The 23,430-nt window shown below is 44.6% G+C and overlaps 1 protein-coding gene across 1 annotated transcript; it reads right to left on the bottom strand.

The window, feature by feature from the left end:
• Positions 1-502: 502 nt before the first annotated feature.
• Positions 503-14,970, bottom strand: SLC14A1 (solute carrier family 14 member 1 (Kidd blood group)). Its single transcript, XM_040089696.2, has 9 exons — positions 14,853-14,970; positions 9,524-9,686; positions 8,618-8,807; positions 8,072-8,200; positions 6,707-6,899; positions 4,934-5,081; positions 4,247-4,381; positions 3,278-3,327; positions 503-2,251 (listed from the first exon to the last, which is right to left on the bottom strand). Exons 2-9 carry the CDS (start codon positions 9,669-9,671, stop codon positions 2,075-2,077), a joined length of 1,170 nt encoding a protein of 389 aa, XP_039945630.1. The 5' UTR covers positions 9,672-9,686; positions 14,853-14,970; the 3' UTR covers positions 503-2,074.
• Positions 14,971-23,430: the final 8,460 nt, after the last annotated feature.

The raw sequence follows: 23,430 nt of genomic DNA, 5'->3' as shown, positions 1-23,430 counted from the left end.
TGAGGGCGATGAGGCTCTGGCACAGGGTGCCCAGAGAAGCTGTGGCTGCCCCTGTACCCTTGGGAGTGGTCCAAGCCAGGTTGGACAGGGCCTGAGCAACCTGGGCTAGTGGAAGGAGTCCCTTGCCCATGGTATAGGGGGTGGAAAAAGGACCCTTTAACCCAAACGTTTTGTAATTCTATGATTCTGTGATAAGCACAAAGATCAGAATTTTAGTTTCCATTGTATCCCACACACTGACTTAAAAATTCTATTTTCCAATGTCTTCTACTCTACTTGTTTAAGAGGTAACCTATCTTTGAAAGTACTTAATGACAATAGAGAGAGAGAAACCTATACCAAACTCAAAAGAGTATGAACATAGGTTTCAGAAATTAACTGCGCAGAATATTATGTAGATATTTATTAAGTAAATCATGGAAAAGCTACATTTTACAAGTGAATGTCAGTCATACAGAAATACTGTTGAACAACTGAAAACCTTAAACTTCACCAGAAGATACTGCCAACAGTTCATCGCAAATATTTTACACTCAGGTCTTTGTGATGTTTGCAAAAATACATATTTTTTCCCCCTTCCCAAACTCAAAAATAATGCTAAATTTTATTTCATCTGCTACAAGAAAAACAGGTTTTAATTTGCTTTTCCTGGTGTGACGTTAGTGCATGTAGGCTCCTGTCAGCTGAAGGACCTGAGCACATGGAGTATTTTTGGTGAAGATATGAGTTTCCACATGAGAGAGAGTATGTCAGTGAGCCAGGCAGAAAGGTCGCTGAGTTAATGCTTGTTGAGGTGATCCACACTGTTGGGTGCTAGACCAGCTTCCCTCTTCCCTCCTTGCCTGCCCTGGGAGCCTGGGCAGAGGTGGCACATGGCTGGTGTTCTGCAGAGCTCTGCTGGACTGGTCCTCAAACATTCCCTTCCCACAGTGGGGCAGAGAGAAATAGCAGAGCAGCAGCTTCACAGAATCACAGAATTGTTGCTAAGGCCACCACTGACCCCTGTCCACACGTGCCACATCCACAAGGCCTTTAAAACCCTCCAGGGATGGGGACATCACCACTGCCCCAAATAGCCTGTTTCTAGGCTTGATAACCTCTTCTATAAAGATATTATCCCCAATATCCAATTTAAACCTCCCGTGGCACAGCCTGAGACCGTTCCCTCTCCTCTCTCTTCCTGTCCCCGTTCCCTGGGAGCAGAGCCTGACAGCCCTGGCTGTCCCCTCCTGTCAGAGAGTTGGGCAGAGTCAGAAGGTCCCCCCTGAGCCTTCTGAGTTTTGGCAGCAGGTGGGAGGGTGCAGCATTTTGCTGTTTGATGTTCATGGGCTGAGGACAGTGAAGGGAGAGAAGTTAAGAAGATCAGCTCAAATTAGTTCTATTTGTGCATTTACTGAACAGAGCTGTTTTATTGCACAGGAAAGGGGCAGCAATGACTTTCGTGCTGTCCCCTCCTTTGCTAACCCATCACCAAGTTCAAGTATTAAGAGAAATCATGACATTAACACAAAAATCACAAAAATCATGTCCATCTTATGTTTGTTGATTGCTAATGAGCACCTCTCGCCACGGGGTTTGAGAGGTCCTCCGTGTAGAATTATTCACAACCTATTTTCTGCTTGGCAAACAATCGCTCTTTATTCCATTTCTCTGTTACAATGACACTCTATAAGATATCTCCTATTGCTGTCATAGGCTGTTCAGTCATTAATTTGAAGTCCCCTCATATGTTGAAAGATGCTCTTTATTTCTTTATGTCTGATTTCGGTGTCTTCAATTTCAAGGAGAGGTTTTTCTTTTCAGCTTATAAGTAATTTTCCCATTGCTTATAATTCAAGCATCTTTTCAGACATACGTGCTTTAAAATCATAACAGGTTGATCTTGGGAAAGGTAATTCCAGCACAGCACTGTCCTACCTAATAGAAATCTTCTTAATAGAGGAACAAATGTGGTGGGAAAAGTCTCTCCATGCAGAAGGCTGTGTTGGACATTGTAGCACACAAATCACTGTTTTTGGGCAAACACCTCATGCTCTTGCCTTAAAATCTGCTGAGTTTCTCTCTTCTTGGGTCTCTATGCCTCACAGCAAGACCTCTCATGTTTCTTCATTGTCAAATAATAAGCTCGGTTGGCTTCTGGGTAGGTGACTTTGGAGAGAGGCAGCTTGCAGATAGCAGAGCTGTTTGTGGTCATCAGCAGGAAAGTCAGTGCAGACAAGCAAAAAGGCCAGGTTCCTGATGGCACCCCAAACTGCAAAGAAAAATAACAAACCACCTATTTATTACGTGTCTTTCTTTTATTAGAGTAACTTTCAGAGCCAGCCACCTTGGAACAAAGTTTCTGGAGGAAGACCAGGCTCTCTTTTGCACTGAGTCTTTCCTTAGGAAGGCTGGGTTTCTTTATGAGGTCTTGACATTTTGTATTAGCCTGCAACATCTGCCAGCTCTGCTGAGAGAGCTGCCTGCCCTTCGTGCATCTGCCATGGTGGAGGTTCCTTGGGTGGACATGAGGTAGGAGAGGATGGCAATGAGACAGGAGCGTTGATACCAGAAACCTTCAGCTTTTCCCTGGGCTGTTGTACTGACTGGCTTTTGGCAACCAAGAAAAGACGTTAACCTAAATGTAATGTTTCTTTACGCACATGCAAGGCCCTTTTTCTAATTGCTTCAGGCATGAAGTAAATATCTGAAAGAGGGGAGATGTTCTAGCAGCCTGCCACTGCCTAAAGTGTGTCCAGGAGAGCTGGGGAGGGACTTTGGACAAGGGCCTAGACAGGATAAGGGGAATGGCTTTCCTCTGCCAGAGGGCAGGGACAGGTGGGATATTGGGAAGGAATTCCTGGCTGTGAGGGTGGTGAGGCCCTGGCACATGGTGCCCAGAGAATATGTGGCTGCCCCTGGATCCCTGAAAGTGTCCAAGGCCAGGCTGGATGGGGCTTGGAGCAGCCTGGGCTAGTGGAAAGTGTCCCTGCCCATGGCAGGGAGTGGGACTTGATGAGATTTAAGGTGCCTTTATACCCAAACCTTTCCATGATTCTGTGATCTCCTGAATTTCTAGAGCTGAGGGAGTTCATGCAAACTAGGATGGAAAGTGGTAAGTGATGATTCCAAGTTGCCTGTTCCAGAGGGAATCACATCAACACCCTGGGCAGATAGTAACACCTCTCCCAGACCATTTCTGCCTATGGCTGAATTTTTCTCCACATCTTAGTGTTTTGTCTGACAAGCCATGGAAATTCAGTGTCAGAAATCAGTCTTTAGCTGATACACTACTTACCACAGACAGCATGTGGGTCACTGCGGCTCCCAAGTAGGCACTGAAGAGTGCTGTGAAAAAGAAAGGCAGTTCCTGGTGAGTTCACTTGCTTATGGAGCAGAACAGCAATGACAAACATCTCTCATTCTGCCTTGGGTAGGTCAACCAAGGATTATAGCCCTGTCTGGACAATAGCCTGCTAAACCCCTTCCTGTGTCCCCTCCAACCTGGAGCTTATGGAAGAGGCAAAACAAATGAACAAACAAACAAACATGGAGCGATGAAAAATGTGCTATGGTATCATGGGCTTTTGAAAAATGCCGCGACATGGAAAGTAAGTAGCTTGATGGATGGGGTTAGATAGGAAGATAACCCTTCCACCCTCATCTGTCCTGCCTCCAGGGCTTCAAGGAAGGTCAATGACGTACAGAGCTAAATCTTTCTTACATGAGCACTGAATGAGCAATAGTTTCACTCCCAGCTTGCTCTGATATTGAAATTTCATATGGAATTGCCTTATAAATAATTATTCAATCCCACTGTGTTGCCCAGCTCATGCCTTTGATCCATTTCAAGAGAATGGGGGATGTGTACTGTCTAACTACAGTAAAGCTTCATTCCTCTCAAAGATTAGGCATGTCCTTCTTCAAAGAAGGAATTTGAGCTGGTATTTAGGCTGGAAAAAAACCCCATGATTCATCCGGCAATGAGTGAACAAACACAATTAATGACTCAAAACAAAGCATCTGATTTCAAAGACCTTAGTTAACATGTCCACTGACCACAGCTCTTACTTTAAACACAGCTCTTGGCTGAAAGTGAAAGCACAGGATGTGTTAAACCCATGGCTCCAACACCCAGCTCCACCACTCGTCAACCTCACCTACGTGCATCTGCCTGCCTGGAGATGCCCACCTGGCTCCAACCCACCTTTGCTGCAGAGGCATCCTGTCTCACTTCAAGGGGAGGTGAAAACCCACCAGTACCTACCACAGGCCATGGCCAGGAGGTGTGTCTGCCAGGTGAGAGCCAAAAACATGCCCCCGATGGCAGCGCAGGACAGGCAGCTGTTGTAGCCCCACAGGCCCAGGTAGATTTCGTTAAATGGTGTCGCTAAGCTCAGCCCTGGAAAATAATGTCAGAGATGTGTCATTCCTTGGCTGAAGAGATAAAAACTATAGAGAAGCGGTGTGAGACCAGATTTTCAAAGGCTCTAGCCAGCTGTTTGTAGTTACGGAGCTGTTTTTAGTCATGTTGCTATGGTCTAAAGGAATTGTGGCAGAATTTTCCCATTGCGGCTGAGCTGAATTTGGTGACTTGAATTCAACAGAACACATGTGACTGAATGGGGCCTGTACATTCAGGTTGATGGTTATGACTTTCATTGATCTGCCCCTAAACTCACCAGGACACGCCCTACAAATTAAATATTTCATGGTAAAAATCTCAGCAGAACAGACACTTCTCTTCTGAAGGTTTCCACTGTCATAAGACAAGGTAAGAGAATGAGGAAGTCAATTAAAAGAATTCTTAAAACAGAAATCTGAGTGTATTTTTTTCCAAGCAGCCATTCTCCAGTGGGTGAAATACTTGTGACTTTGAGTTCTCCCGTTATTGTAGTTCCTGTTCTATTCTCCAGGCTTTTATATAAATCTGTGACACAAACCAAATCATTACCTGCCAGCATCCCCACAGCTGAACCAATCACTGCATGGACACAAATGAGTGGAGAGGAGATAAATAAACCAATCAGGAAAATTCCGCCAGTCCAGGGATTGTCACAACCATAAACCTGGCCCACGCCGACTGGAATGGATTGCAGGAGCTGTAGAAATTAACAAAACAAAACAAAAGACAATTTGTCATCAGCTTTGTAAGTTTTGTTTGTTTGTTTTCAAACAGACTTATCTTGGCCAGGTTTATGTTTGGCATTTGTTGGACACAGTCTCTCTTTCTAAGTGGAATATTGGGACACATCTTGGGAGATAGCAGGGCATTTCCACAGGGTTTCGCCTTCAATGAAAATGAGTTATGGCTTGTTCCCTAGACCTGAGCTCCTCTGCTAGGTTTTTGCTCTAAGATCAAAGATTTAAAAGATTTTGTTGAAAGGGTTTAATAATCCTCTTTGCCTGTGTTTCTGACTTGTATCTGTAGGGACCATGAGAGTGAACCTAGGGGATGGTTTCCTTGGAATTCACTAGAAATATTAGCAAGAGTTGCTGGGCTGGTGGGACTGAGCCCAGCTTGGTCACAGCTTAGAGATGGCTTTGAGGGTCCTTTCAATATACAGTCCCCCTAAAACAATGAGCCACAGTAAATGTTTTTTGAGAAATGTCACTTGTGGGTTTCTATTTAGTGTCAATTAACTTCCTTTTCTTAATCACTCCCTGGGAACCCCTTAAAATAGTCAGCTGAGCCTTAGGAGAAAGTAGTTACTCTGGTATTTTTAATGTTTATGGTGTAATCCAGAAGAATAAAGTGTTCCTTTGGAAAGGTCCCACTGGAATATAACTTAAAAATATGCAAATTTGTACCTGTGCCAAGTTTTTACCAATCAACCACAGTAATATCTGCTTGCTCATCTTTAATCAGATAGATGCAATTTTATAAACAGCCTGTATGTGAAAAATTAAAATTACCCTGTGGGTTAACTGGAATTCTCAGCACAACCTTAACTATTGGGAGATGATCAGTATATGCATAGAAATGGATAATTAGATTCAAGACAGTATTTGAAGATTATAATCTATACAGTTGGATCCATGAAAAGATTCTCATTTTCAAGCTATCAAAAATGCACATTCCTAGAATAAACTCTTATATTTTGGATAATAGTTCTCTTATAAATTGAATTTTGTACTGTCAGGTCATAATGCAGTAACACAGGAGGTGGACCTATTGGAGCCAGTCCAGAGGAGGCTGACAAAGATGGTCCCAGGGCTGGAGGCCCTCTGCTCTGGAGCCAGCCTGGGAGAGCTCAGGGTGTTCACCTGCACAAGAGAAGGCTCCAGGGAGACCTCAGAGCCCCTGTCAGTGCCTGAAGGGGCTCCAGGAGAGCTGGAGAGGCACTTGGGACAAGGCATGGAGGGACAGGACACAGGGAATGGCTTTCCACTGCCGGAGAGCAGGGGCAGATGGGATATTGGGAAGGAATTCCTGGCTGTGAGGGTGGTGATGCCCTGGCACAGGGTGCCCAGAGAAGATGTGGCTGCCTCTGGATCCCTGGAAGTGTCCAAGGCCAGGTTGGACAGGGCTTGGAGCAACCTGGGCTAGTGGAAGTTGTCCCTGTCCATGGCAGGGGGTGGGACTGGATGGCAATTTAAGGTCCCATCCAATCCAAATTTAAGGTCCCATCCAATCCAAACATAGGAATTTATAAAGGAAGGTAATACATTTCTGTAGTGTTTTTCATTGTAAATGAAGGAGACTGTCACCCTTAAGACATCCTACCATTGTGATGTCAGCATCTGACCAGGTGATATTTGGTGTTGCCGTTGCAGGATGAATCACAGTTGTAGGGAAGAAGAGGTTGTGTGGTCCTGAAGCAGCCAGATAGAGGGTCAAGGCCAAATTGAAAGGCAAGGTGAGAACAGGCATGTCCCACTTAGAGAAAACTGCACTTAAAGCACTGGTGAAAATAGGGCTGAAAGAAGAACAAAATGCTCTCACTAGAAGCTTGTCAGGCAAAAATCACACCAGAACCATATCCAACCGTAAACCCAACTGCAGAAAATTTGGTCTGTTGAAAATAAACAAAAAAGCCAAACCAAATGAAGACAAACAAGCCTCTCCTCCTTCAATCTGTTTAGTTGTCTTAACCTTTCTGATCTAATCAGAGACAAGAAAGGGTCACTCCATAAATTTCTTACCCTCCAAAGGCAATTATCAATGCAGAGATTCCTGTCAAGTTACGTTAATATGTGTAGTGAATTTGAGGAGCATGAAGGAGACAGGATCCAGTGCTTTAGTGGATTTATTCCCCAACTCAATCCCAGTGTTTACCTTTTCTTTTTAGCCCCTGGAGTGGACTGAGACTACGATACCCACACCGGGTCCAAGTGAACTGTGAGTGTGGCTGTGCACCTACGTTGAAGCTTGTGGATCAGCAGTAAAAGCTGACATCAAAATGATTGATATGATAATATCAATCATTTGGTAATACCATATGAATAATACCATATGAATTACCATATGAATATGGTAATACCATATGAACTTCAGTCACACAAATTACATGTGTGGTTTTAGCAATCTGCAGCTAGATATTTTGGGGTCAAAGACCAGGTTTCAAAATGTTTTGCCAGCCAAATACCTAGTGGATAATGGTGTCATATATACGGGTAAAATATTATTAATTGTTTGTTTTGATTAGTGTCAACCGTCATGTCTTGGGACCACTGAATAGCTTCTGTGCTTGGAGAAGTAAATTTTCATGACATTTTTATATGGTGACTTAAATAGATGAAACCCTTGTGGTTGATGATGGTAAGAAATGGTGAAAATAATGTTCTTCTTGAAGCAGAAATGAATTGATGCATCACAGCAATATGACTCACATTCAGAATATTGAATTACACATGTTCAGCCACTGATTTTTGTTTTCCCCACTGGGATTATTTCTGATTATGTGGGCATTTTTATTTGTTTCTGGATTACATCTGAGTTTGAAGGTGTAAATAACAATGCAGATTTAACAGTACATATGTGTTAGTTGTGCTCCCTTTCCAGTGTTGTCTGCTTAGAAACGCAACGGCTCAGTCTCACATGAGGAGACTCTGGGGCTGGAAGGAGAAGCAGAGGAGCCATCTGACTTACCATGTCATGGACACCAGTGCCACTGGCAGGAGAAGCCACCAGTTGTAGTCTCCATCAACAGAGAAGACAGCCATCAGCAATCCCACCAAGACCCCGTTGTATCCATACAGGCCTGCTGCTATGGCTGATCTGTGTGGAAGGAACAGCTGTCTTGGAGTCTTCTCCCCTGGGGATGCTTTGTTTACATCAGCCCCTCTCCCCACCCAGTCGTGGCTCTGTTTGGGACTCATCCACTGACATCTGATTTCACACACTTGGGTCAGCACCTACCCCCTCTGCAGGTTTGTCCATTGCCCCTCTGCGCCAGATGCAGCTGCTAGGAGGATCTGTCTGGTCCTACCAGACTGGATACATGCCCAGTCAAGGCTGGATCACATAGTCATAGAAGGTTTGGGCTGGAAAGAGCCACAAAGACCACCTTGTTCTAACCCTATGTCAAGGGCAGGGACACCTCCAACTAAATTCAGGCTTCTTGTCCACATCAAACCTCTAACACACAAATCAGCAGAGAATTGGCCACCTGAGGGGGAAAAAAGATGGACATACCTGTCCTGACCCAGAATAAGTGCTGTTAAAGTTGAGACAACTGTTGCCACACATCCAGTGAGTGTCCACCATGGGTTCTGCAGCAGGAGGCCAGTCAAAATGACCAGCCCACTGAGGGGATTGTTGACAAACATCACTTGGGATATCCCACGCAGCACCCAGTCAAGGAACTGGATCATGAGAGGTTTGTCTGGAAAAGATTAAATTCAGTAATAAAACAAGCCCCCTAAAGTCTGCAGATGGTACTGATTTTGGATGAATTTTTGAAACTCAGGAAGAGTTTTGGCAGTGGGACTTGGCATTATGGCTGAAGCAATGAATCAACAAGACTGTAAAACCTGACAGGGATTTATTATGGTCTACACTGAAGTCTTACAGCTGGAAAACTGAGATGAACAGTGTGGCTGCCAGAACTCTGTGTTATAAAGTACCCTGGACCAGATTCATATGAACCAGCTAATTTATGATGTCTGTGACTCAGACGGCAAATCATGCGTGTATCTGCTGATTTATTACAGGGATCAAACACACCTACCTATGTGTAATTTAATTTCTTAGTGGCACTAGACTTAACAGAAACTGCTCAGCTGAAAGGACATGGAGTGTTAAGAAGAATGGCAGAGTACAGAATAACCATCCAGGGCTGTGTTCTGTGGGACTAAATTCAGTTTGTACATGGCATGCTGGGAGGTGAATATCATCTCAGACATCCCTAAGATTTAAGCAATATATCTCTGCACAAAACTGATTTCCCCCCTCCCCCTACAAAATGGACAATAAATCAGGGTAGAGGTAGTTTCTGTACTAGTCTAACTTGAATCACATCACTGAGAAGTTAGTTATTACTCCTTTGATGTACTTTTTATTTGGAATCCACTGTCATTAGTCAAGCTGAAGTAGGTTTACCTTTCAGCCAGGTTCCAAAATCCTTCATGTCTCCAGTGAGGTAGCCCACAGCTCTGCAGAAACTCTTCCCACCTGTGCTCAGTGGATTCTGCTTCATTGGCATTCTTTCCCCCTTGGTTTCTACTTTGACATCAACGCAGTTTTCCATGTTGATGTTCTGAACCTTTGGTAAAATTCAAGAGAAAAGAAAAAAGAGACTTCATTACAATGCCTTTTTCTGATCCCTGTTTATTCTCTTTACCACATAACTGCTCACCATGTGTTATTTGGAACCAGAAAGAGGAAGATCCTTACTCTGAACATCTGATTCTTTTGTCTCCATGAGCACATTTCCTCTTCACGTGCCCTGTCCTCCCAGGCTTCCATGTGGATACCAGGAGATGGTTCATTTATTAAGCTTCTCTGCTGCTTAACCTGTATTTCCAGTTTGAATGTATCCATCTGCCATCAATAATAGGGGCTTAAATTCAGTTTCATGATCACCTACTGGGATCAGTTCAACCTTTCTCATGAGCATGGGCTTAGCCTGGGGCTGTCCATGGTATCTTATTCCATTACTCACATGCATTCATACATTCCTTTTTCTCATTTGAACTCCACTTTAAGCTGACCAATCTTTAGAAGTAGCCAGCATTGACTCAAGAGTTTGATCCCCAAATTCACAGTTCTTGTTTTCCACTCTGCCTTAGTCATGTTGCTTTCTTCTCTGCTGAGACAATATTGGGGACCACATGTTGGAAGCTGTAGTAAGAAACCCTCAGAGACTAATGAAAATACACTTATTAAATTTAGCAGGTGCTATAAAAATCTAAAATAAGGTAGGGCACTGTTATAGGCCCAGCAAAAGTGTCTAGGCCTAAATTGAGTGTTCGGAGTGCAGAACTGGGAGAAGGGGGTCCCATTTGGGATATACACCCTTTGCATAAGGAGCTGCTGGAATAACCTTTGGCACCTCATACAGCCTAGGCAGGATTATTCAGGCATGTGTATCAGAGGCTTACAGCTAACAATAAAAACCAGTGTCTATAGCCAATTGATTGTTTGTTGAAGAGCCAATTCTGAATATGAAGCCAGCAAAAAAAAAACCAAACCCCTGTTCTTGGAGCATGCTCTGTTCCCTGAACTAATTCTTGGTAATTGTCAAGTAAACACCCGACAATGTTTGTTGTGTGAATACAGAACCAGTGGTGCTTCAGGCTTCACTGCTGAGTACCAGCTTGTACAAAATGTAAGGAATTTATATTGAGACTTGGTAGTCTAAACAGGAAGATACAGACACACAGGTCTTGTGTTAGTCCTTGACTCACTCAAAACTTTACTAAAAGCCTTGAGAACCGCTGGGGTAGAGAACTCATAGTTCAGAAACACTACTCAGGTGCTGACTACTTAAGCTGCTTCACCCCTGGGCATTGCACTTCCAGACCCTTCAGTGAGGTTAATCAACTCTGAGTCTATGTAGAGGAATGCCTGGTTAAAGCACCATGGATTAATCCTGGCCAGTTTCTCACTCTAATGGTACTGGAGGGCTGGTGGTGACCTTTCAGGAAACAGTAAATATTTGCACAAACAATAAATGGACATTTTCTATCTTCTGGAAGGTGTCAGCTAATAGAAGGGTAGGTTCCATATGAGAAGCTGATGACAGGACCAGTATATACAGAAAAGTATTGAGTTTGGCTTTGTGCTGGACATGGAGGTAGGGACCTGGAATAAAAAGGCTAAGGAAGAAAAGAAAAGGAGAAAAGAGTGGTGCTAGGGATGTTGTCTTGATACAGGAAGACTTTTTTTTGGATTTATTATAATTCATTACCTTAATTCATTAACCTCCACTTTTTTTTCATACTTTATTCTGGAATAAGTGAGTTGAATGTACTTTCAGTTAAATCGAAATTTCCAGCCAAGATAAATACTCTCCATTTGGTGAAAGTGCATTTATGTTTTCCTTTCAAAGGGTCTCAATCTCTGTGCAGCTTGGGCCTTCCCTATTGCTAACCCATAAAATGAGGTGCTGCTGCACTACAGAGCGATGCTGTGAGGCCCGTGCTGGCACGCTCTCTGCATTCCCCTGCATGCTGAGTGAGGAGCTGTCTGCACTCAGGAGTCTGCAGAACATGATGTAATGTGCATGTGAAGTATTGGAGTCACTGTCCTGTCCACTTGTACAGTGGAGATAAAAATGGATGAAACAGGGCCTGAATTCACCAAAAAATTGATGTATCGCTTTGCCATACAAAGGCAAGTGAGAGCTGGCAGTATTCCTCTGCCCTGGGTTTCCATGGGCAGAAATGAAGCCAGCTCACTGCAGCTGGCTCAGCGAAAAGACCAGGTGACCTGATGAGTCACTTGCACTAACCTGTCTTGAACTTCATACTCCATGAATACCCCGTGTACTGGAGTATTCAGCCACAGAGGGTGATTGTGGTTACCCTCTGTCCAGCAGTGCTGCTCAAATTCATGTTCATTATGTCATAGAATCATAGAATACGTTGTGCTGGAAGGAACGTTTCGAGCCCATCTATCCCAACCCCTCAGGTTTGATCATTTGATCTAGGGATGGGTCTCTCTAGAAAGGGGCCACAGGAAATTATTCCGTTCAGTAGAGCGTGTATTGAGTGACAGGACAAGGGGCAGTGGCTTCAGACTGAGAGAGGACAGGGCTAGGTTACGCATTAGGAATAAATTGTTCCATGTCAGGATAGTGAGGCTTTGTCAGAGATTGCCCAGCGAAGCTGTGGCTGTCCCATCCCTGGAAGTGTCCAAGGCCAGGTTGGACAGGTCTTGGAGCAATATGGGCTAGTGGATGGCGTCCCTGTCCATGGCAGGAGATTGGAACAGGATGAACTTTAAAGATCCCTTCCAACTCGAACCATTCTCTGATTATTTATGCTAAAGGAGAATGAAACCATTATTGAACAACCTCCTCACCTGCAGAGCAGCCAGGTAGGAAATGGGTGTTAGACAAGAAAACCTTTGGTTTTGGATGGAGTCTTCGTGGCACAGTAAAGACCCAGATGCAGCCCCACTGTTTTCATGACCTCCCTGAATCCCATCACAGGCACTGTGGAGGCTGCATCCTGTATGAGGGGGTTTTGTTGTCACCAGAGCCCTGAGGCTCGTCTCATCTGTTCAGAAACACAAAGTATGGAGGACTTGCACTACTTCTACTTAGTTGTCCAATAAGAGCATAAAGAGGTAGCGACACACTTGGAAACTGGCACCAGCATAAAATTTTTTAGGCATTTTTCGTGATTTTACAAAACAGTACCTACCACATATATGCACAGATTAATGATTTGTTAACACATTATGTTGCTTCAAGGAGTAGGTGATAGCAGGTATTTAAGAAAGGAGAGAATACAAAAGGTGTCTTATCTGTGAATTGTGGATCTGCTCAGAGAATTTTAACACAGCGATGACTGAATAATAATGCAGACTGCACTGTATTCTGATGGGGATTTTATGTGTGCTGGTCTGCAGCAGGTCTTTTGAAGACCTACAGTTGAAGTTATGCAAACACATGGTTTTCACTGAAAGTGATATTTTTTTCTTAGTGCACAAAGGACGGAAATTGAAATCATTGCAAAAGGAGTGCTTTGCTGAAACAGACTGCTTGGCTTCTGGAGGGGAGCAGGATTGGTAATTTTTAATTTTTTTTTTTTAAATTATTCTTGATTTCTTTAGTTGGGAAAAAATGTTTTTTTAAAAGACTTAGGTCCTGTTCTCAGACAGGCAGCTTGGAGCACACCTCCTTGTCTCACATAAAATCTACAGAGGTGTTCCAGCCCTGCAGTGCAAGCTCCCAGTACTGCTGTGTACCTGGTGAGATACAGGAGCAGCAGCAGGACCCAGGCAGAGCCAGTTTGAATGCAGTTTTCACCTCAGTGGTGCAAGTTTAAGTGATTTGTTGTGTGCTGTACCTCAGAGAAGCTATTTAAAACCATTTTCATGGGAAGTGAGAGCTCCCTACAAAACAAAACAGAAAACAAAAGATGTTTCTCTTTTATGAAGATGAAATCATCACAGGGCTGAGATGTTCATCTACCGTGTTTTTTTAATCATCCTTTCAGAGTTAATAAATGTCCTGTAGCAAAGTACTGACGTTATGCAATCCCGTGTCTCTCTAAATCAATTTCCCTTCCACTTATGTACACTTTCTCCCTGTCACGCCATACCCACGGCATCTCAGTCATGCCTTGTTAAAGCTGGCTCCATGCTGGGGCTGCACCCCTGCAGCACCTGACCCTGCAAATACTCCCTTATTCACCTGCCGAGGAGGAGACCAGCCTGGCCACACGTTCATTTTGTGTTGTGCATGGTAAGAACAGTGTTGTGCTTGCGGCTGGGAGAGGGACAGAGTCTTTAATTTGGCTGATTACTACTTCCAGGCAATGGGTGCTTCCAAGCTAGACATTGGGCTTTTATCTGTGAAAATGCAGCAAAGTTATCTAGTGCTTTCTCTTCTTTCTGGAATTTTCCTCTCTCCCTGCCAAAATTCAGGTTTCTCTGAGGATTTAGTTTATAGTGAGGTATTTGTTTGTCCAAGGACCTGAGGATCTGCTACTGCACAATCACAGCCATTGTATTTTGCATTCTCTGAGTTATTACTGAGAAGTCTGCTGGCAGCCAAGCTCTGTGTGCAGCCTGCTTTTAGAGGAATTCCTGAATCCAAGCACAATAGGAGGAAAGGGCCAGACTCTCAGCAGCTCTAAATCCAGCACAGCCCGTGTAATGTTACCAAGGGTGTAGTAAAGCTGGAATAATATTGTGTTAGTAATAAGAGCACATGCAAGCACAAGCACAATCCTTGAAACAGATTATAATGCAGTTGACCCTCACTGGAAAAAAATGGTTCAGTTTCTCCCACAGAAGATGTATTTCAAAATATTAGTTCAAAAGGAGGTTTACCCCTCAGATTCAAATAAGCTCATTAAGCTCCCATGCAATTCAGTTTTCAGAGATCTGTCTCTTGTAACAGAGAAATACAGAGACACTAGCATATCACCTGTGTATTATTACTATCTGGGCATTTTCATTTGGCAGAATGGAAAGGCAGTAATAGGAAATGTTAAAGAGTTCAGGTAATTTCTTCTTTTTTATTTATTTCTATTCTCTTTTTCCTCCAAAGTTCAGGCACCTGGGCTAAGCAGTACTAAGAAATCCTTGCCCTGCTAGAAGCTTCCTGATAACTAATATTCTTGTGCTCCTCCTGAGTCTCAGCTGTTCTCCTTCAGCAGGACTGCTCAAAAGCTCTTTGCCAGGTGTTTTGAGGGAAAGACCCAGGTAAGTCAGTAACAGGGTGCAATAGAAAGAAAGAACAGAGTGGTCTTACCTCTCAGATGAGCTCAGGAGTTGCTGTAGGTTTGCTGGTTAGGCCAGAAGGAAAGTAGGGAAAAACAAAATGTCCCACCGGCTTATATAGGCTAGCATGGCTCCTGTCCTGATATTACTGATTTGTTTCTCCTCCCACTTAGTGAGCTCCAAGTGAATGTTAAGAAGGTTCCCCTTTGAATTCTCCACCTTTCCTCTTGCTCTGTCCTGGGTCTCTTGCCAACAATCGATCCAAATACGCTCTTTCCTGCCCCCTTTATATATATATATATATATATATTTAAAATTATTTATTTTTACTTTTTTCCCCCTCTTTTTTTTTTTTTTTTTTTTTAATTAATTATCCTTCAACTTTGTCCTTTCACCTCCTTTACTGCTTAAAAGGACAGAAGATTTTAAAATGGACTGTCAGTGTTCCTGAGCTTGACCTCTCCAACATTATCCTCCTAATCCAATACAATTTAGCATCCTTCCCTATCAAAAATCTGACGTAGGAATGTGCAACACAGCATCTTGTATTCAACAGCCTCTCAAGTTTTCCTGTTTCTGGGTACCTTTCAGAAGCACTATTCTGTTAATGAAATGTAGTGGGAGATCTGGTGACCTTACATTGTTTAATTTTGTTTTATCAATTGTTTCAGAAATTCAAAGGGTATTTTTCTTTCTGTTCCTTAAAAAAACTCCAAAAAACCACAAAAACCAAAACCAAAAACAACAAAACCACCCCTATCATCCCCATCTCACTGGAGAAATCTGACATATCAGAAGTGTGGCATATTTGAGAGGTTTATAAGGCTGTGAAAGTGCTCCAAATAGCAGAGAAGAGGACGGAAAGTCTTGAATAGTAACACAGGAGAAAGGGCAGAAAAGAAAACTCTGAACTTAAGGGACATTTTAGGCTAATTTAAGCCATAGTAGAATTCACTTTAGGACTCTTTCACAGTGATGACTGAGAGAAGCAACTTTGCAAATTGAACTGGGTACTGGAGAGAATGTCTACTTGTTGAATGAGAACCCATCTAGCTTTATGACTTTGCTTCCCCAGCCCTGTGGAAACAGCCTCAGCATGCACATGAGCCGGAGGGATGTTATTCTCACTGCACTCATTCCCAGGGCGCATCTCTTTTGATGGAGGTGCTTTTAACAGCAGACTGAATTTTTTTCTCCCCTAAGAGGAGGACATCTGATATAAGCTGTCAGCTTAGCACTGCTGCAAGAGCTAGTATTCCTCTGATCAAACAGGCAGCAGCCCTTGTGAGTGAGCCAGACTGTCATCCTATGCCTTTGCACCCAGTAGAACATGAAATTTTGCAGGGGAAACTGTTTCACTCTAGTGCAGTTAACATATTTTCCCTTTACCATTAGTTTCTCCTTGGGCTGCCTTTGCTTTCCGACGATGAAAAGAAACCTCGCAAGTCCAAAGAAGGGAAATGCATTGAGTGATTTAGATGGAAGAGCCTCAGAGGGAGTCTGTTCAGACTGAGTTTTAAGCTTCACACCTCTCATATTTCAGGGATGCCCAGGCCTAGCTTTAGGTTATTTCAAGCAACATCTTTTCAGTCTCCCTCAAAGGGGTGCAGCACAGCGGGTAGGCTCACTCCTGGGTTGTGCTGTAGGGTATTTCTTTCCTCCAGGGAATCACAGAATATTCTGAGTTGGAAAGGACCCACAAGAATCATTGGGTCCAACTCTGAAGTAAAAGGCTCATACAGGGAATGAGCTCACAGCCTCGGTGATACTAGCACCATGATCTGACCAACTGCGCTAATGTCAGAGTTACAGAACCCCAGAATGGTTTGGGTTGGAAGAGACTTCAAAGCCCATCTCATTCCACCCCTGCCTTGAGCAGGGACACCTCCCACTATCCCAGGTTGCTCCAAGCCCTGCCCAACCCAGCTTGGAACACTTCCAGGGATGGGGCAGCCACAAGCGTGGACTGTGCCAGAGCCTCACCACCCTCACATAGAACAATCTCTTCCTAATATCTAATCTCCACTACTCTCTGTCAGCATGAAGCCATTCCCACCTATCCTGTCACCACATGTCCTTGTACAAAGGAACCAGATTCAGGACTGCTCTGTCTGATTCTGGTGCCTTAATGAGGTATTTGACAGGTTGGAGTGACACACAAAAAAGCCGGTGGCTGGCAGGTCAGCGATGGATATCTTGGAGTGGTGCATTGTTTAGACTATCAGAGCTGGTTAATAAGTAACAGGATCACAGTCTGCTGATGCCCGTGTGGGAATGAGGTCCCTGGCAGCGGCCTGCTCTGGGCTGGAGGCAGAGCAGGGAGGAGCCCCAGTGCCATGTGACAGAATCATTGAATCCCAGTGCAGCCAGGTATTGGAGATGTGGATCAGGAATCCCTGTCTGCAGCTCTGTGCCCTAGGCAAAGCCCTCCCGGTTGCCTGAGGATTGAGATTCCCTCTGTATGGGACTGTGTAGAAAAGTGGGAATGACAGAAAACTTCCCAGGTGTAACTCAGCACCAGTTCTAGTGCCCATCACCAATCTCTAGTGCTGGCCACTCAAGGATGTAGGATTCCTTTGGGGGTTCAGGATGGGAAGACTGAACCTGCAATGGCCATTCCTAGGCAAAAGGATTGAGCTGTGCCACATATTTGTCATCTAGCTGTCACATATCACCTCTCTGGGAGTGGGCCACCAGCTCTGGGTGACCAGGTGAATATGTGCAAATTGATTATGCAGGTAACACCGGCGACTAGAGAGTTGCCTCTTGATTTTAGCCATGTGTGAAGACCACTTTGTGCTGAGGACAGCAAGGCAGCTGGTGTCCGACAGATAAGCTCTATGTGATTTGGGAGGTCTAAATGTGTGACTTACCTCATCAGCTCTCTGCTGGTGAAGATGCTTAATGTTTCTTCTTCTGTGGTCTCTGGAAAGGTGTCTCTGAGAACATCCCTTGGCCCAAACCCAGTGCTTATTCAGAACAGGGTTTGGTCATTGGATCTCAACCAGACTCAGCACCAGAAAAATGCCGAATGACTCCTGACTGGTTTAGCTGGCCAGGCAGGACCTGTCTGGCTGCATCAGCTGGGTACAGAGCTTGAACTGGTCATCTCTGCCAGGAAAGATTCTAATGGCTCTAATTTAGCTTCACACACTTTGGCTTCACTCCTGTCTCAAGCCTCAGTGGCCTTGAAGACGTGCATTAAAACCACTTGGTAGCAGATTGGCTTTCACTGCTGTTTTTGGCTGTGCTTCTTGACTCAGGTTTTACCTATGGGAACTGGTCTGCTCAGGGAGCTGCATCAGCTCTTGGACTCCAACAAAGGCTTTAGAATGGTGTAAATCTCTGTATGGAGCTTTTCAAGTTGCTAAACCCCATGTCCTGGTCTGCTTTTGCTAGACTGGGGTGTGGATATGTGATATGTGGCCAGTGTTTGTGAGGGAAAGGGAGGGATCCCCTCCCTGGAAACGCTGACAACATTCCTCCTAAGGCAGCCCACGGAGATATTGGCTTTATTGCTGCAAGGACACGTTGCTGCATTGTTGTCACCTTGGTGACCACCAGGACTCTCCAGGCCTCTTCTGCCATACTGCTTTCCAGCTGGAGGGCCACAGGCATGTATGGATGGAATTGTTTCTTCCCAGATGTAGGACTCTGCGCTTCTGGAACTTCAAGGTGTTCTTGTAAGCTCATTTTTTTCCAGACTGCTGAGGACCCTCTGGATGCCAATAAAACCCTCCGGTACACCCAACACTACTCCCGGTTTTGTGTCTTCTGCAGATTTGCTGAGGGTGCACCCTGCTCCAACATTCTGGTCATTAATTAAGAAGTTAAACTTATTATGCTTGGCTTACATGGCTAATGACTGACCTCTATGTGTAATTTGTGCCACTGATTATAAGGCTTTGAGCCTAACCGTTCAGCCAGTTTTCAATCCAACTTGCTTCACACTTATTTAACCCATACTTCATTAAATTGTCTGTGAGGATGTTATGGGACAGAGTGTCAAAAAGAGGTGGTGCTCCAAATTTGCTACAGTGAGGTAAGGGACTTTGGCGTCTCATCTGGGCTGACCATGACCAAACCTAATGTTTCACTTCCAGAAGCACTGCCAGTCTGTGGTTCCTCTGGAGGTGTGTGAGAGCTGGCAGTGCTAATGGAAGTATGGCAGGAATGGGAGGCAGCCATATGGTGGGAGAGAGCCCATGTCCTGGCTGAGAACACAGCTCCTTCTGACCTGTCCCACAGGCAGTGTTCCTGGAACAGCAAGCCAGCCCCCATCAACATCTGTGACCACTTTGCTTTTCATAATTTTGTTTTTATGTGTGAGTGAAGAGTGGAAAAATCTGTTTCAGCACAGGGCACCAGAGAGTCTGTCACAGTCTTGGATTTGTTAGCCAAGGCTATTGAGGGCAATAGTTTTGGATTTATACAGAGCGGCCCAACAGCAGAACTGCTATGGGAAGCTTCTCTCCCTGCATTTTGGCCTGTAAAAATTCTCTAGAGAAAGCTGCTGTTTGACATTCCCTTGTGTGGCACGGGGATGGGGTTGGGAAAGCGGCTGGAGCCGAGTCTGCTCCGGTGTCCGTCTCCCTCTCGTGGTGTGACTCCAGCACAGCCACACTTGCAGCCGTGGAAATCACAGCAATATTCAGATCTCCAGTTTCAGAGGGCTCACAAACAGCAGCCCCCTGGCTCTGGCACAGTCCAAACTCCTTGCGCTCTGAGCCTATCTGCTGGTCTGTGTACTGCTCTTGATGATGTACGCTCCTAAAATTACCAGTTCTTCTGACTGTCATACACATCACTTCCCTCCTCTTCCTACCTGCTCTGGAGACCCACTGTCCTTTCTGTCCACCTTGACATGCTCTCATGACTCACCTGCTCAGTTCCAAGCGTGCATAAAGGATATCTAGAAACCAGCTTATTGATTATGAGTGATAGTCTCTGTGTCCCGGCATAGAATTGGGGCAGGAATGTGTGAAGGGCAGGTTGTAATTGACTTACAGCTGCAGTACTGTGCAAAAAAGCTCTTCTCTGTCATGGCAAAATAAGTGGCAACTTTAGAGAGAGGTGCAGGCTCTCTTCCTGGAGGCTGGTGCTCTGAGTGCTGGGGTAGAAAACGACTCCTCTATTTCAGATGCAAGATTTTCACAGTATCTGTTCAAAATGTTGCTGCCGGTGGGAGCAGGGAATTGTTTGGAAAGGCACTAGTTAGCCAAGGCCAAAGACTGCAGTAGTGGTTCAACAGCTTGGTTATGAGGATCTGCCTCCTGGAACCATCTCATTCACAAGATGCCCATGGTGTCCAGCTCAGGAAATATGCCTGAGGCTCCAGGAAGGACCAGACTGTCACATGTGTCATGAAACCCAGTGAAATACAGGTCAAAGAAAAGCCCAGTACATTATTTTGACTGAGTCCCCTTGCTTGTTTTTTTTGCCCTTATACCTTTTCCTAGTAAGCTGGATCAATTTTTCTTGCCAGCGATGGATATTTCTGCAGGCTGCTCTGGCTGCCTGTGGTGGTGAGATTGAGTCTCAAGTCCAGAGACTCAGGGGCTGAGAAGGAGAAAAGCTCTCTGGTTCATGCCTGAGCCTGAACCTCAAGGCTGTTTGTTTTTGTGGTCATCTCTAGCATGCCAGACTGGATCATACACATGAAAATGACAGCCTTATAGAATAGTGCTTCAGAGAAGGCCTTTGAGATGATTGAGTCCAAATATTATATTGAAACAGTCTGAAATCCTGGAGGGGTTTGGAAGCCTGAGGTTGTCTGTATTGCTGTGTTTCAGTAAAGATGGGAATTGAAACTCAAATAATTCTAAGTTTCAGCTTCAAACCCCTCTCCTGTTCTCCTGGCTCCAAGGAAAAGCCCAAATTCAAAAAGGCTCTTTTTCTAAACCTACCTCAAGGCAGCAGGATCCTTTTAGAAATGGCAAATCTGGCCCGACTTGCCTCTTTTTGGGACACAAGGCAAAGTGTTTTTTTGCTTCTTTATTCACTTTTGCAACCTGAAAGTCAATTCACTTCTCTGCATATGCTCTCAGCTTAATATACTTCCCTGCCTTTCTGCTTCCCTTGCCCTGATGGCAGGGCTGCGAGTCTCACCCAGGGTATGGCTGCTTCCAGGGAAATAATCCATTCTCATGAATCTGTATGTTGTAGGAGATGTATGTGTTAGTCCCTGACATAGAGCAGAATACTGCAATTCTTCAAACAAGAAACTCTTTCAGCTTATAAATCCTAGTGATTACTACTTTCTTGACAAGTAGTTTTACTAGATGTGGAAGATGCTGTACTTGGCATGGGCCGCTGATCAACAAGAGAAGGAGGACTGGTAGCATCTGGAAATGAACCTTCAGAGAGTAGAAACAACCAAAAATTAATATGGATAGAGGAATGGATAGAGGGAGAGTTACTGTGGCTTTGGGTGGTTACGGGATTTTGCAAGCAATACTATAGAGCGATATTTTCATGCACAACACAAACAGGTATAAGTCCATTTGCAGTAAAGATGCACATTTTGGGCTAGGCAAAAGAAAAAAAAAAAGTCTTATATATTGGATAACTTAATTCCTGCAAAGGGAAAATGTCCTAAATGTGATCTAATTTGCTCAAGCGAATTAAACTTACTTGGATACAGTAAGAAACCTTCACTGGCTGACAGTTTGTCATCACCTCTGACTGTTTTGTTTTCTCCAAAGACAGAAAGTCTCTGATTTCTGGCTGAGTGGCTCTGCAGAGCAAAGGTTTTTGGAAGACAAAGCAACACTTCTGTCAGCACTTGGCTGAAATGAGGGAAATGTGGAAAAGCAGTGTCAGGTACAGGGTGTGCCAGGGGAAAAAGATTTCAGACCATCCTAAGCTGCACAGGTCAAGGGGCTTCTGTCTCTCTGTCTTTGCCTTTTGCAACTCAGTGCAGAGCACAGTTTAATTTGCAGGGGTTGGGATGTGCTAAACAGCCCCAACAATTGTGCATTTTGGGTGCTGACATGGATGGATGTTTTTGGAAGGGCTTCTGAACACACTTGGTGCTTCAACCCTTCTGTGTTTTGTGAAGATGCACATTTTGGGAGCAGGGATTTGTGTCTGCCTCAACTGTCTATGCAGAAAGCTACCCCTGAAGGTGAATGCAAGGATGCAGTTCCATGAGACCTTAAGCTCTTGAATGCACAGAGATTACTGAGTGCACTCAGGAGCTGCTGAAAGAGGAGTTAGAGATACCCAAACTCCTTGCCAGGCAAAACATGGTGGAAGAAACTTTTGCTTCTTACATAGCCATCCCACGTCTTATCCCATCTCTGGGATGTGTGAATTCCAGCTGTGGTAACAGCTGTAAGAGTTGGTAAAAGGCCCCTGAGAACTGTAAAATCAGCTGCAATCAAGGGCTTTTTTCCTGTTTGAACTACTTCCATCTCCCAAATGAAAACTGATGTAGAGGAAGAGGGAGTGAGGGAACAGCATTCAGCAGAGAGGTCTCCTCCTCAGAGTGGTGATATTTCTGCAACCCTGGCAAATGTGATATACAGAAAACTTGAATCATTCTGCAATGTTGGGCAATATGTCTGTCATTGCAGACTGGAGATCTCTGGCATGGACAGAGCACAGAGCAACTCCCCAGCAGCTGGATATTTTTATGAACGTTCTTATTCTGACAATTTTTGAAGTTTTGGGTTTTTCAGCTTGTAGGAAGGCCCCATGTTGCTGGAGTGCCCTTTTGGAGCCCTTCCTCGTATTTTCTGGTGCCTGTTGGGATGCTGGCTAGCTCCCTGTCCCAGCAGCCTAGGTGCGGGGGAGAGATGCATACTCTCCTTGCATCTGATTATTTCAGATTCCTGTCTGCACTGATTGTTTGCAGGTGTGGGAAGAAGAAATGTCACATTGCAGAAAGGCTGAAAAGAAGCACAACATTTATTTTAAGCTCAGTTAACAGCAGTGTTGAATGGAACAGGGAGTAGGGCCCAGGCTCCACTGCAAAGCAGCTCTGGTTGCTCGAGAGTAGAGGCCAACAGGGAAATCTGTTCATCATGTTTTAGCCCACCATGCTTTGCCTGGCCTGTGAGTGCCATACAGTACTGGAGCCACTTCTCCCCATCACTATTTGGAAGCACAGCAGTGGGTTTTCCAAGCCTGCAGCTTTGGCCGTCCTCCCTGATGTCACCACCTCCTGTTGTGGTCTTCCGTTGTGCCGCTCTTCCCAGCAGCTCTTAAGCCCTGTGAGGAGGTGATAAGGTCTCAGAGAAGATCAGATGATGGAAACTAGTTTTAGAGTGGATATCAGGGAAAAATTCATTATGGAAAGGGCGGTCAAACACTGAGAGGCTGCCCAAAGCAGTAATGGAGCCCTGATCCCTGGCAGGATTTAAATTCTATGTGGATGTGGCACTTGGGGACATGGGTTAGTGGCAAGTTTAGAAGTGCTGGGGGAGTGGTTGCACTCGAGGATCTTAGAAGCCTTCTCCAGTCTAAAGGATTCTGTGCCTCTGTGAATCAGGAGGGAAATTTTGTGCTCTAGCAATGAGGAGGCTCCAGCACAGCTGGCAGCATGGCCCTGACCTCTGCTACAAATATTTGCTGGGCAAGTAAGTCCCTCCCCTCCATGTTCCTTC

The sequence above is a fragment of the Hirundo rustica genome, chromosome Z (assembly GCF_015227805.2).
Source record: "Hirundo rustica isolate bHirRus1 chromosome Z, bHirRus1.pri.v3, whole genome shotgun sequence".
NCBI classification, from domain to species: domain Eukaryota; kingdom Metazoa; phylum Chordata; class Aves; order Passeriformes; family Hirundinidae; genus Hirundo; species Hirundo rustica.
This window is presented reverse-complemented; position numbering and strand designations above follow the sequence as displayed.

What these genes read in the sequence shown, in the direction of transcription:
- SLC14A1 (XM_040089696.2), bottom strand. Translation starts at nt 9,671, where the DNA reads ATGGAAAACTGCGTTGATGTCAAAGTAGAAACCAAGGGGGAAAGAATG. An exon ending in GCACTGGTGTCCATGACATG is followed by an intron (nt 6,900 to 8,071) that starts GTAAGTCAGATG and finishes TTCTTCTTTCAG; the next exon opens with CCCTATTTTCACCAGTGCTT. An exon ending in CCTCCTGGCCATGGCCTGTG is followed by an intron (nt 3,328 to 4,246) that starts GTAGGTACTGGT and finishes TCTTTTTCACAG; the next exon opens with CACTCTTCAGTGCCTACTTG.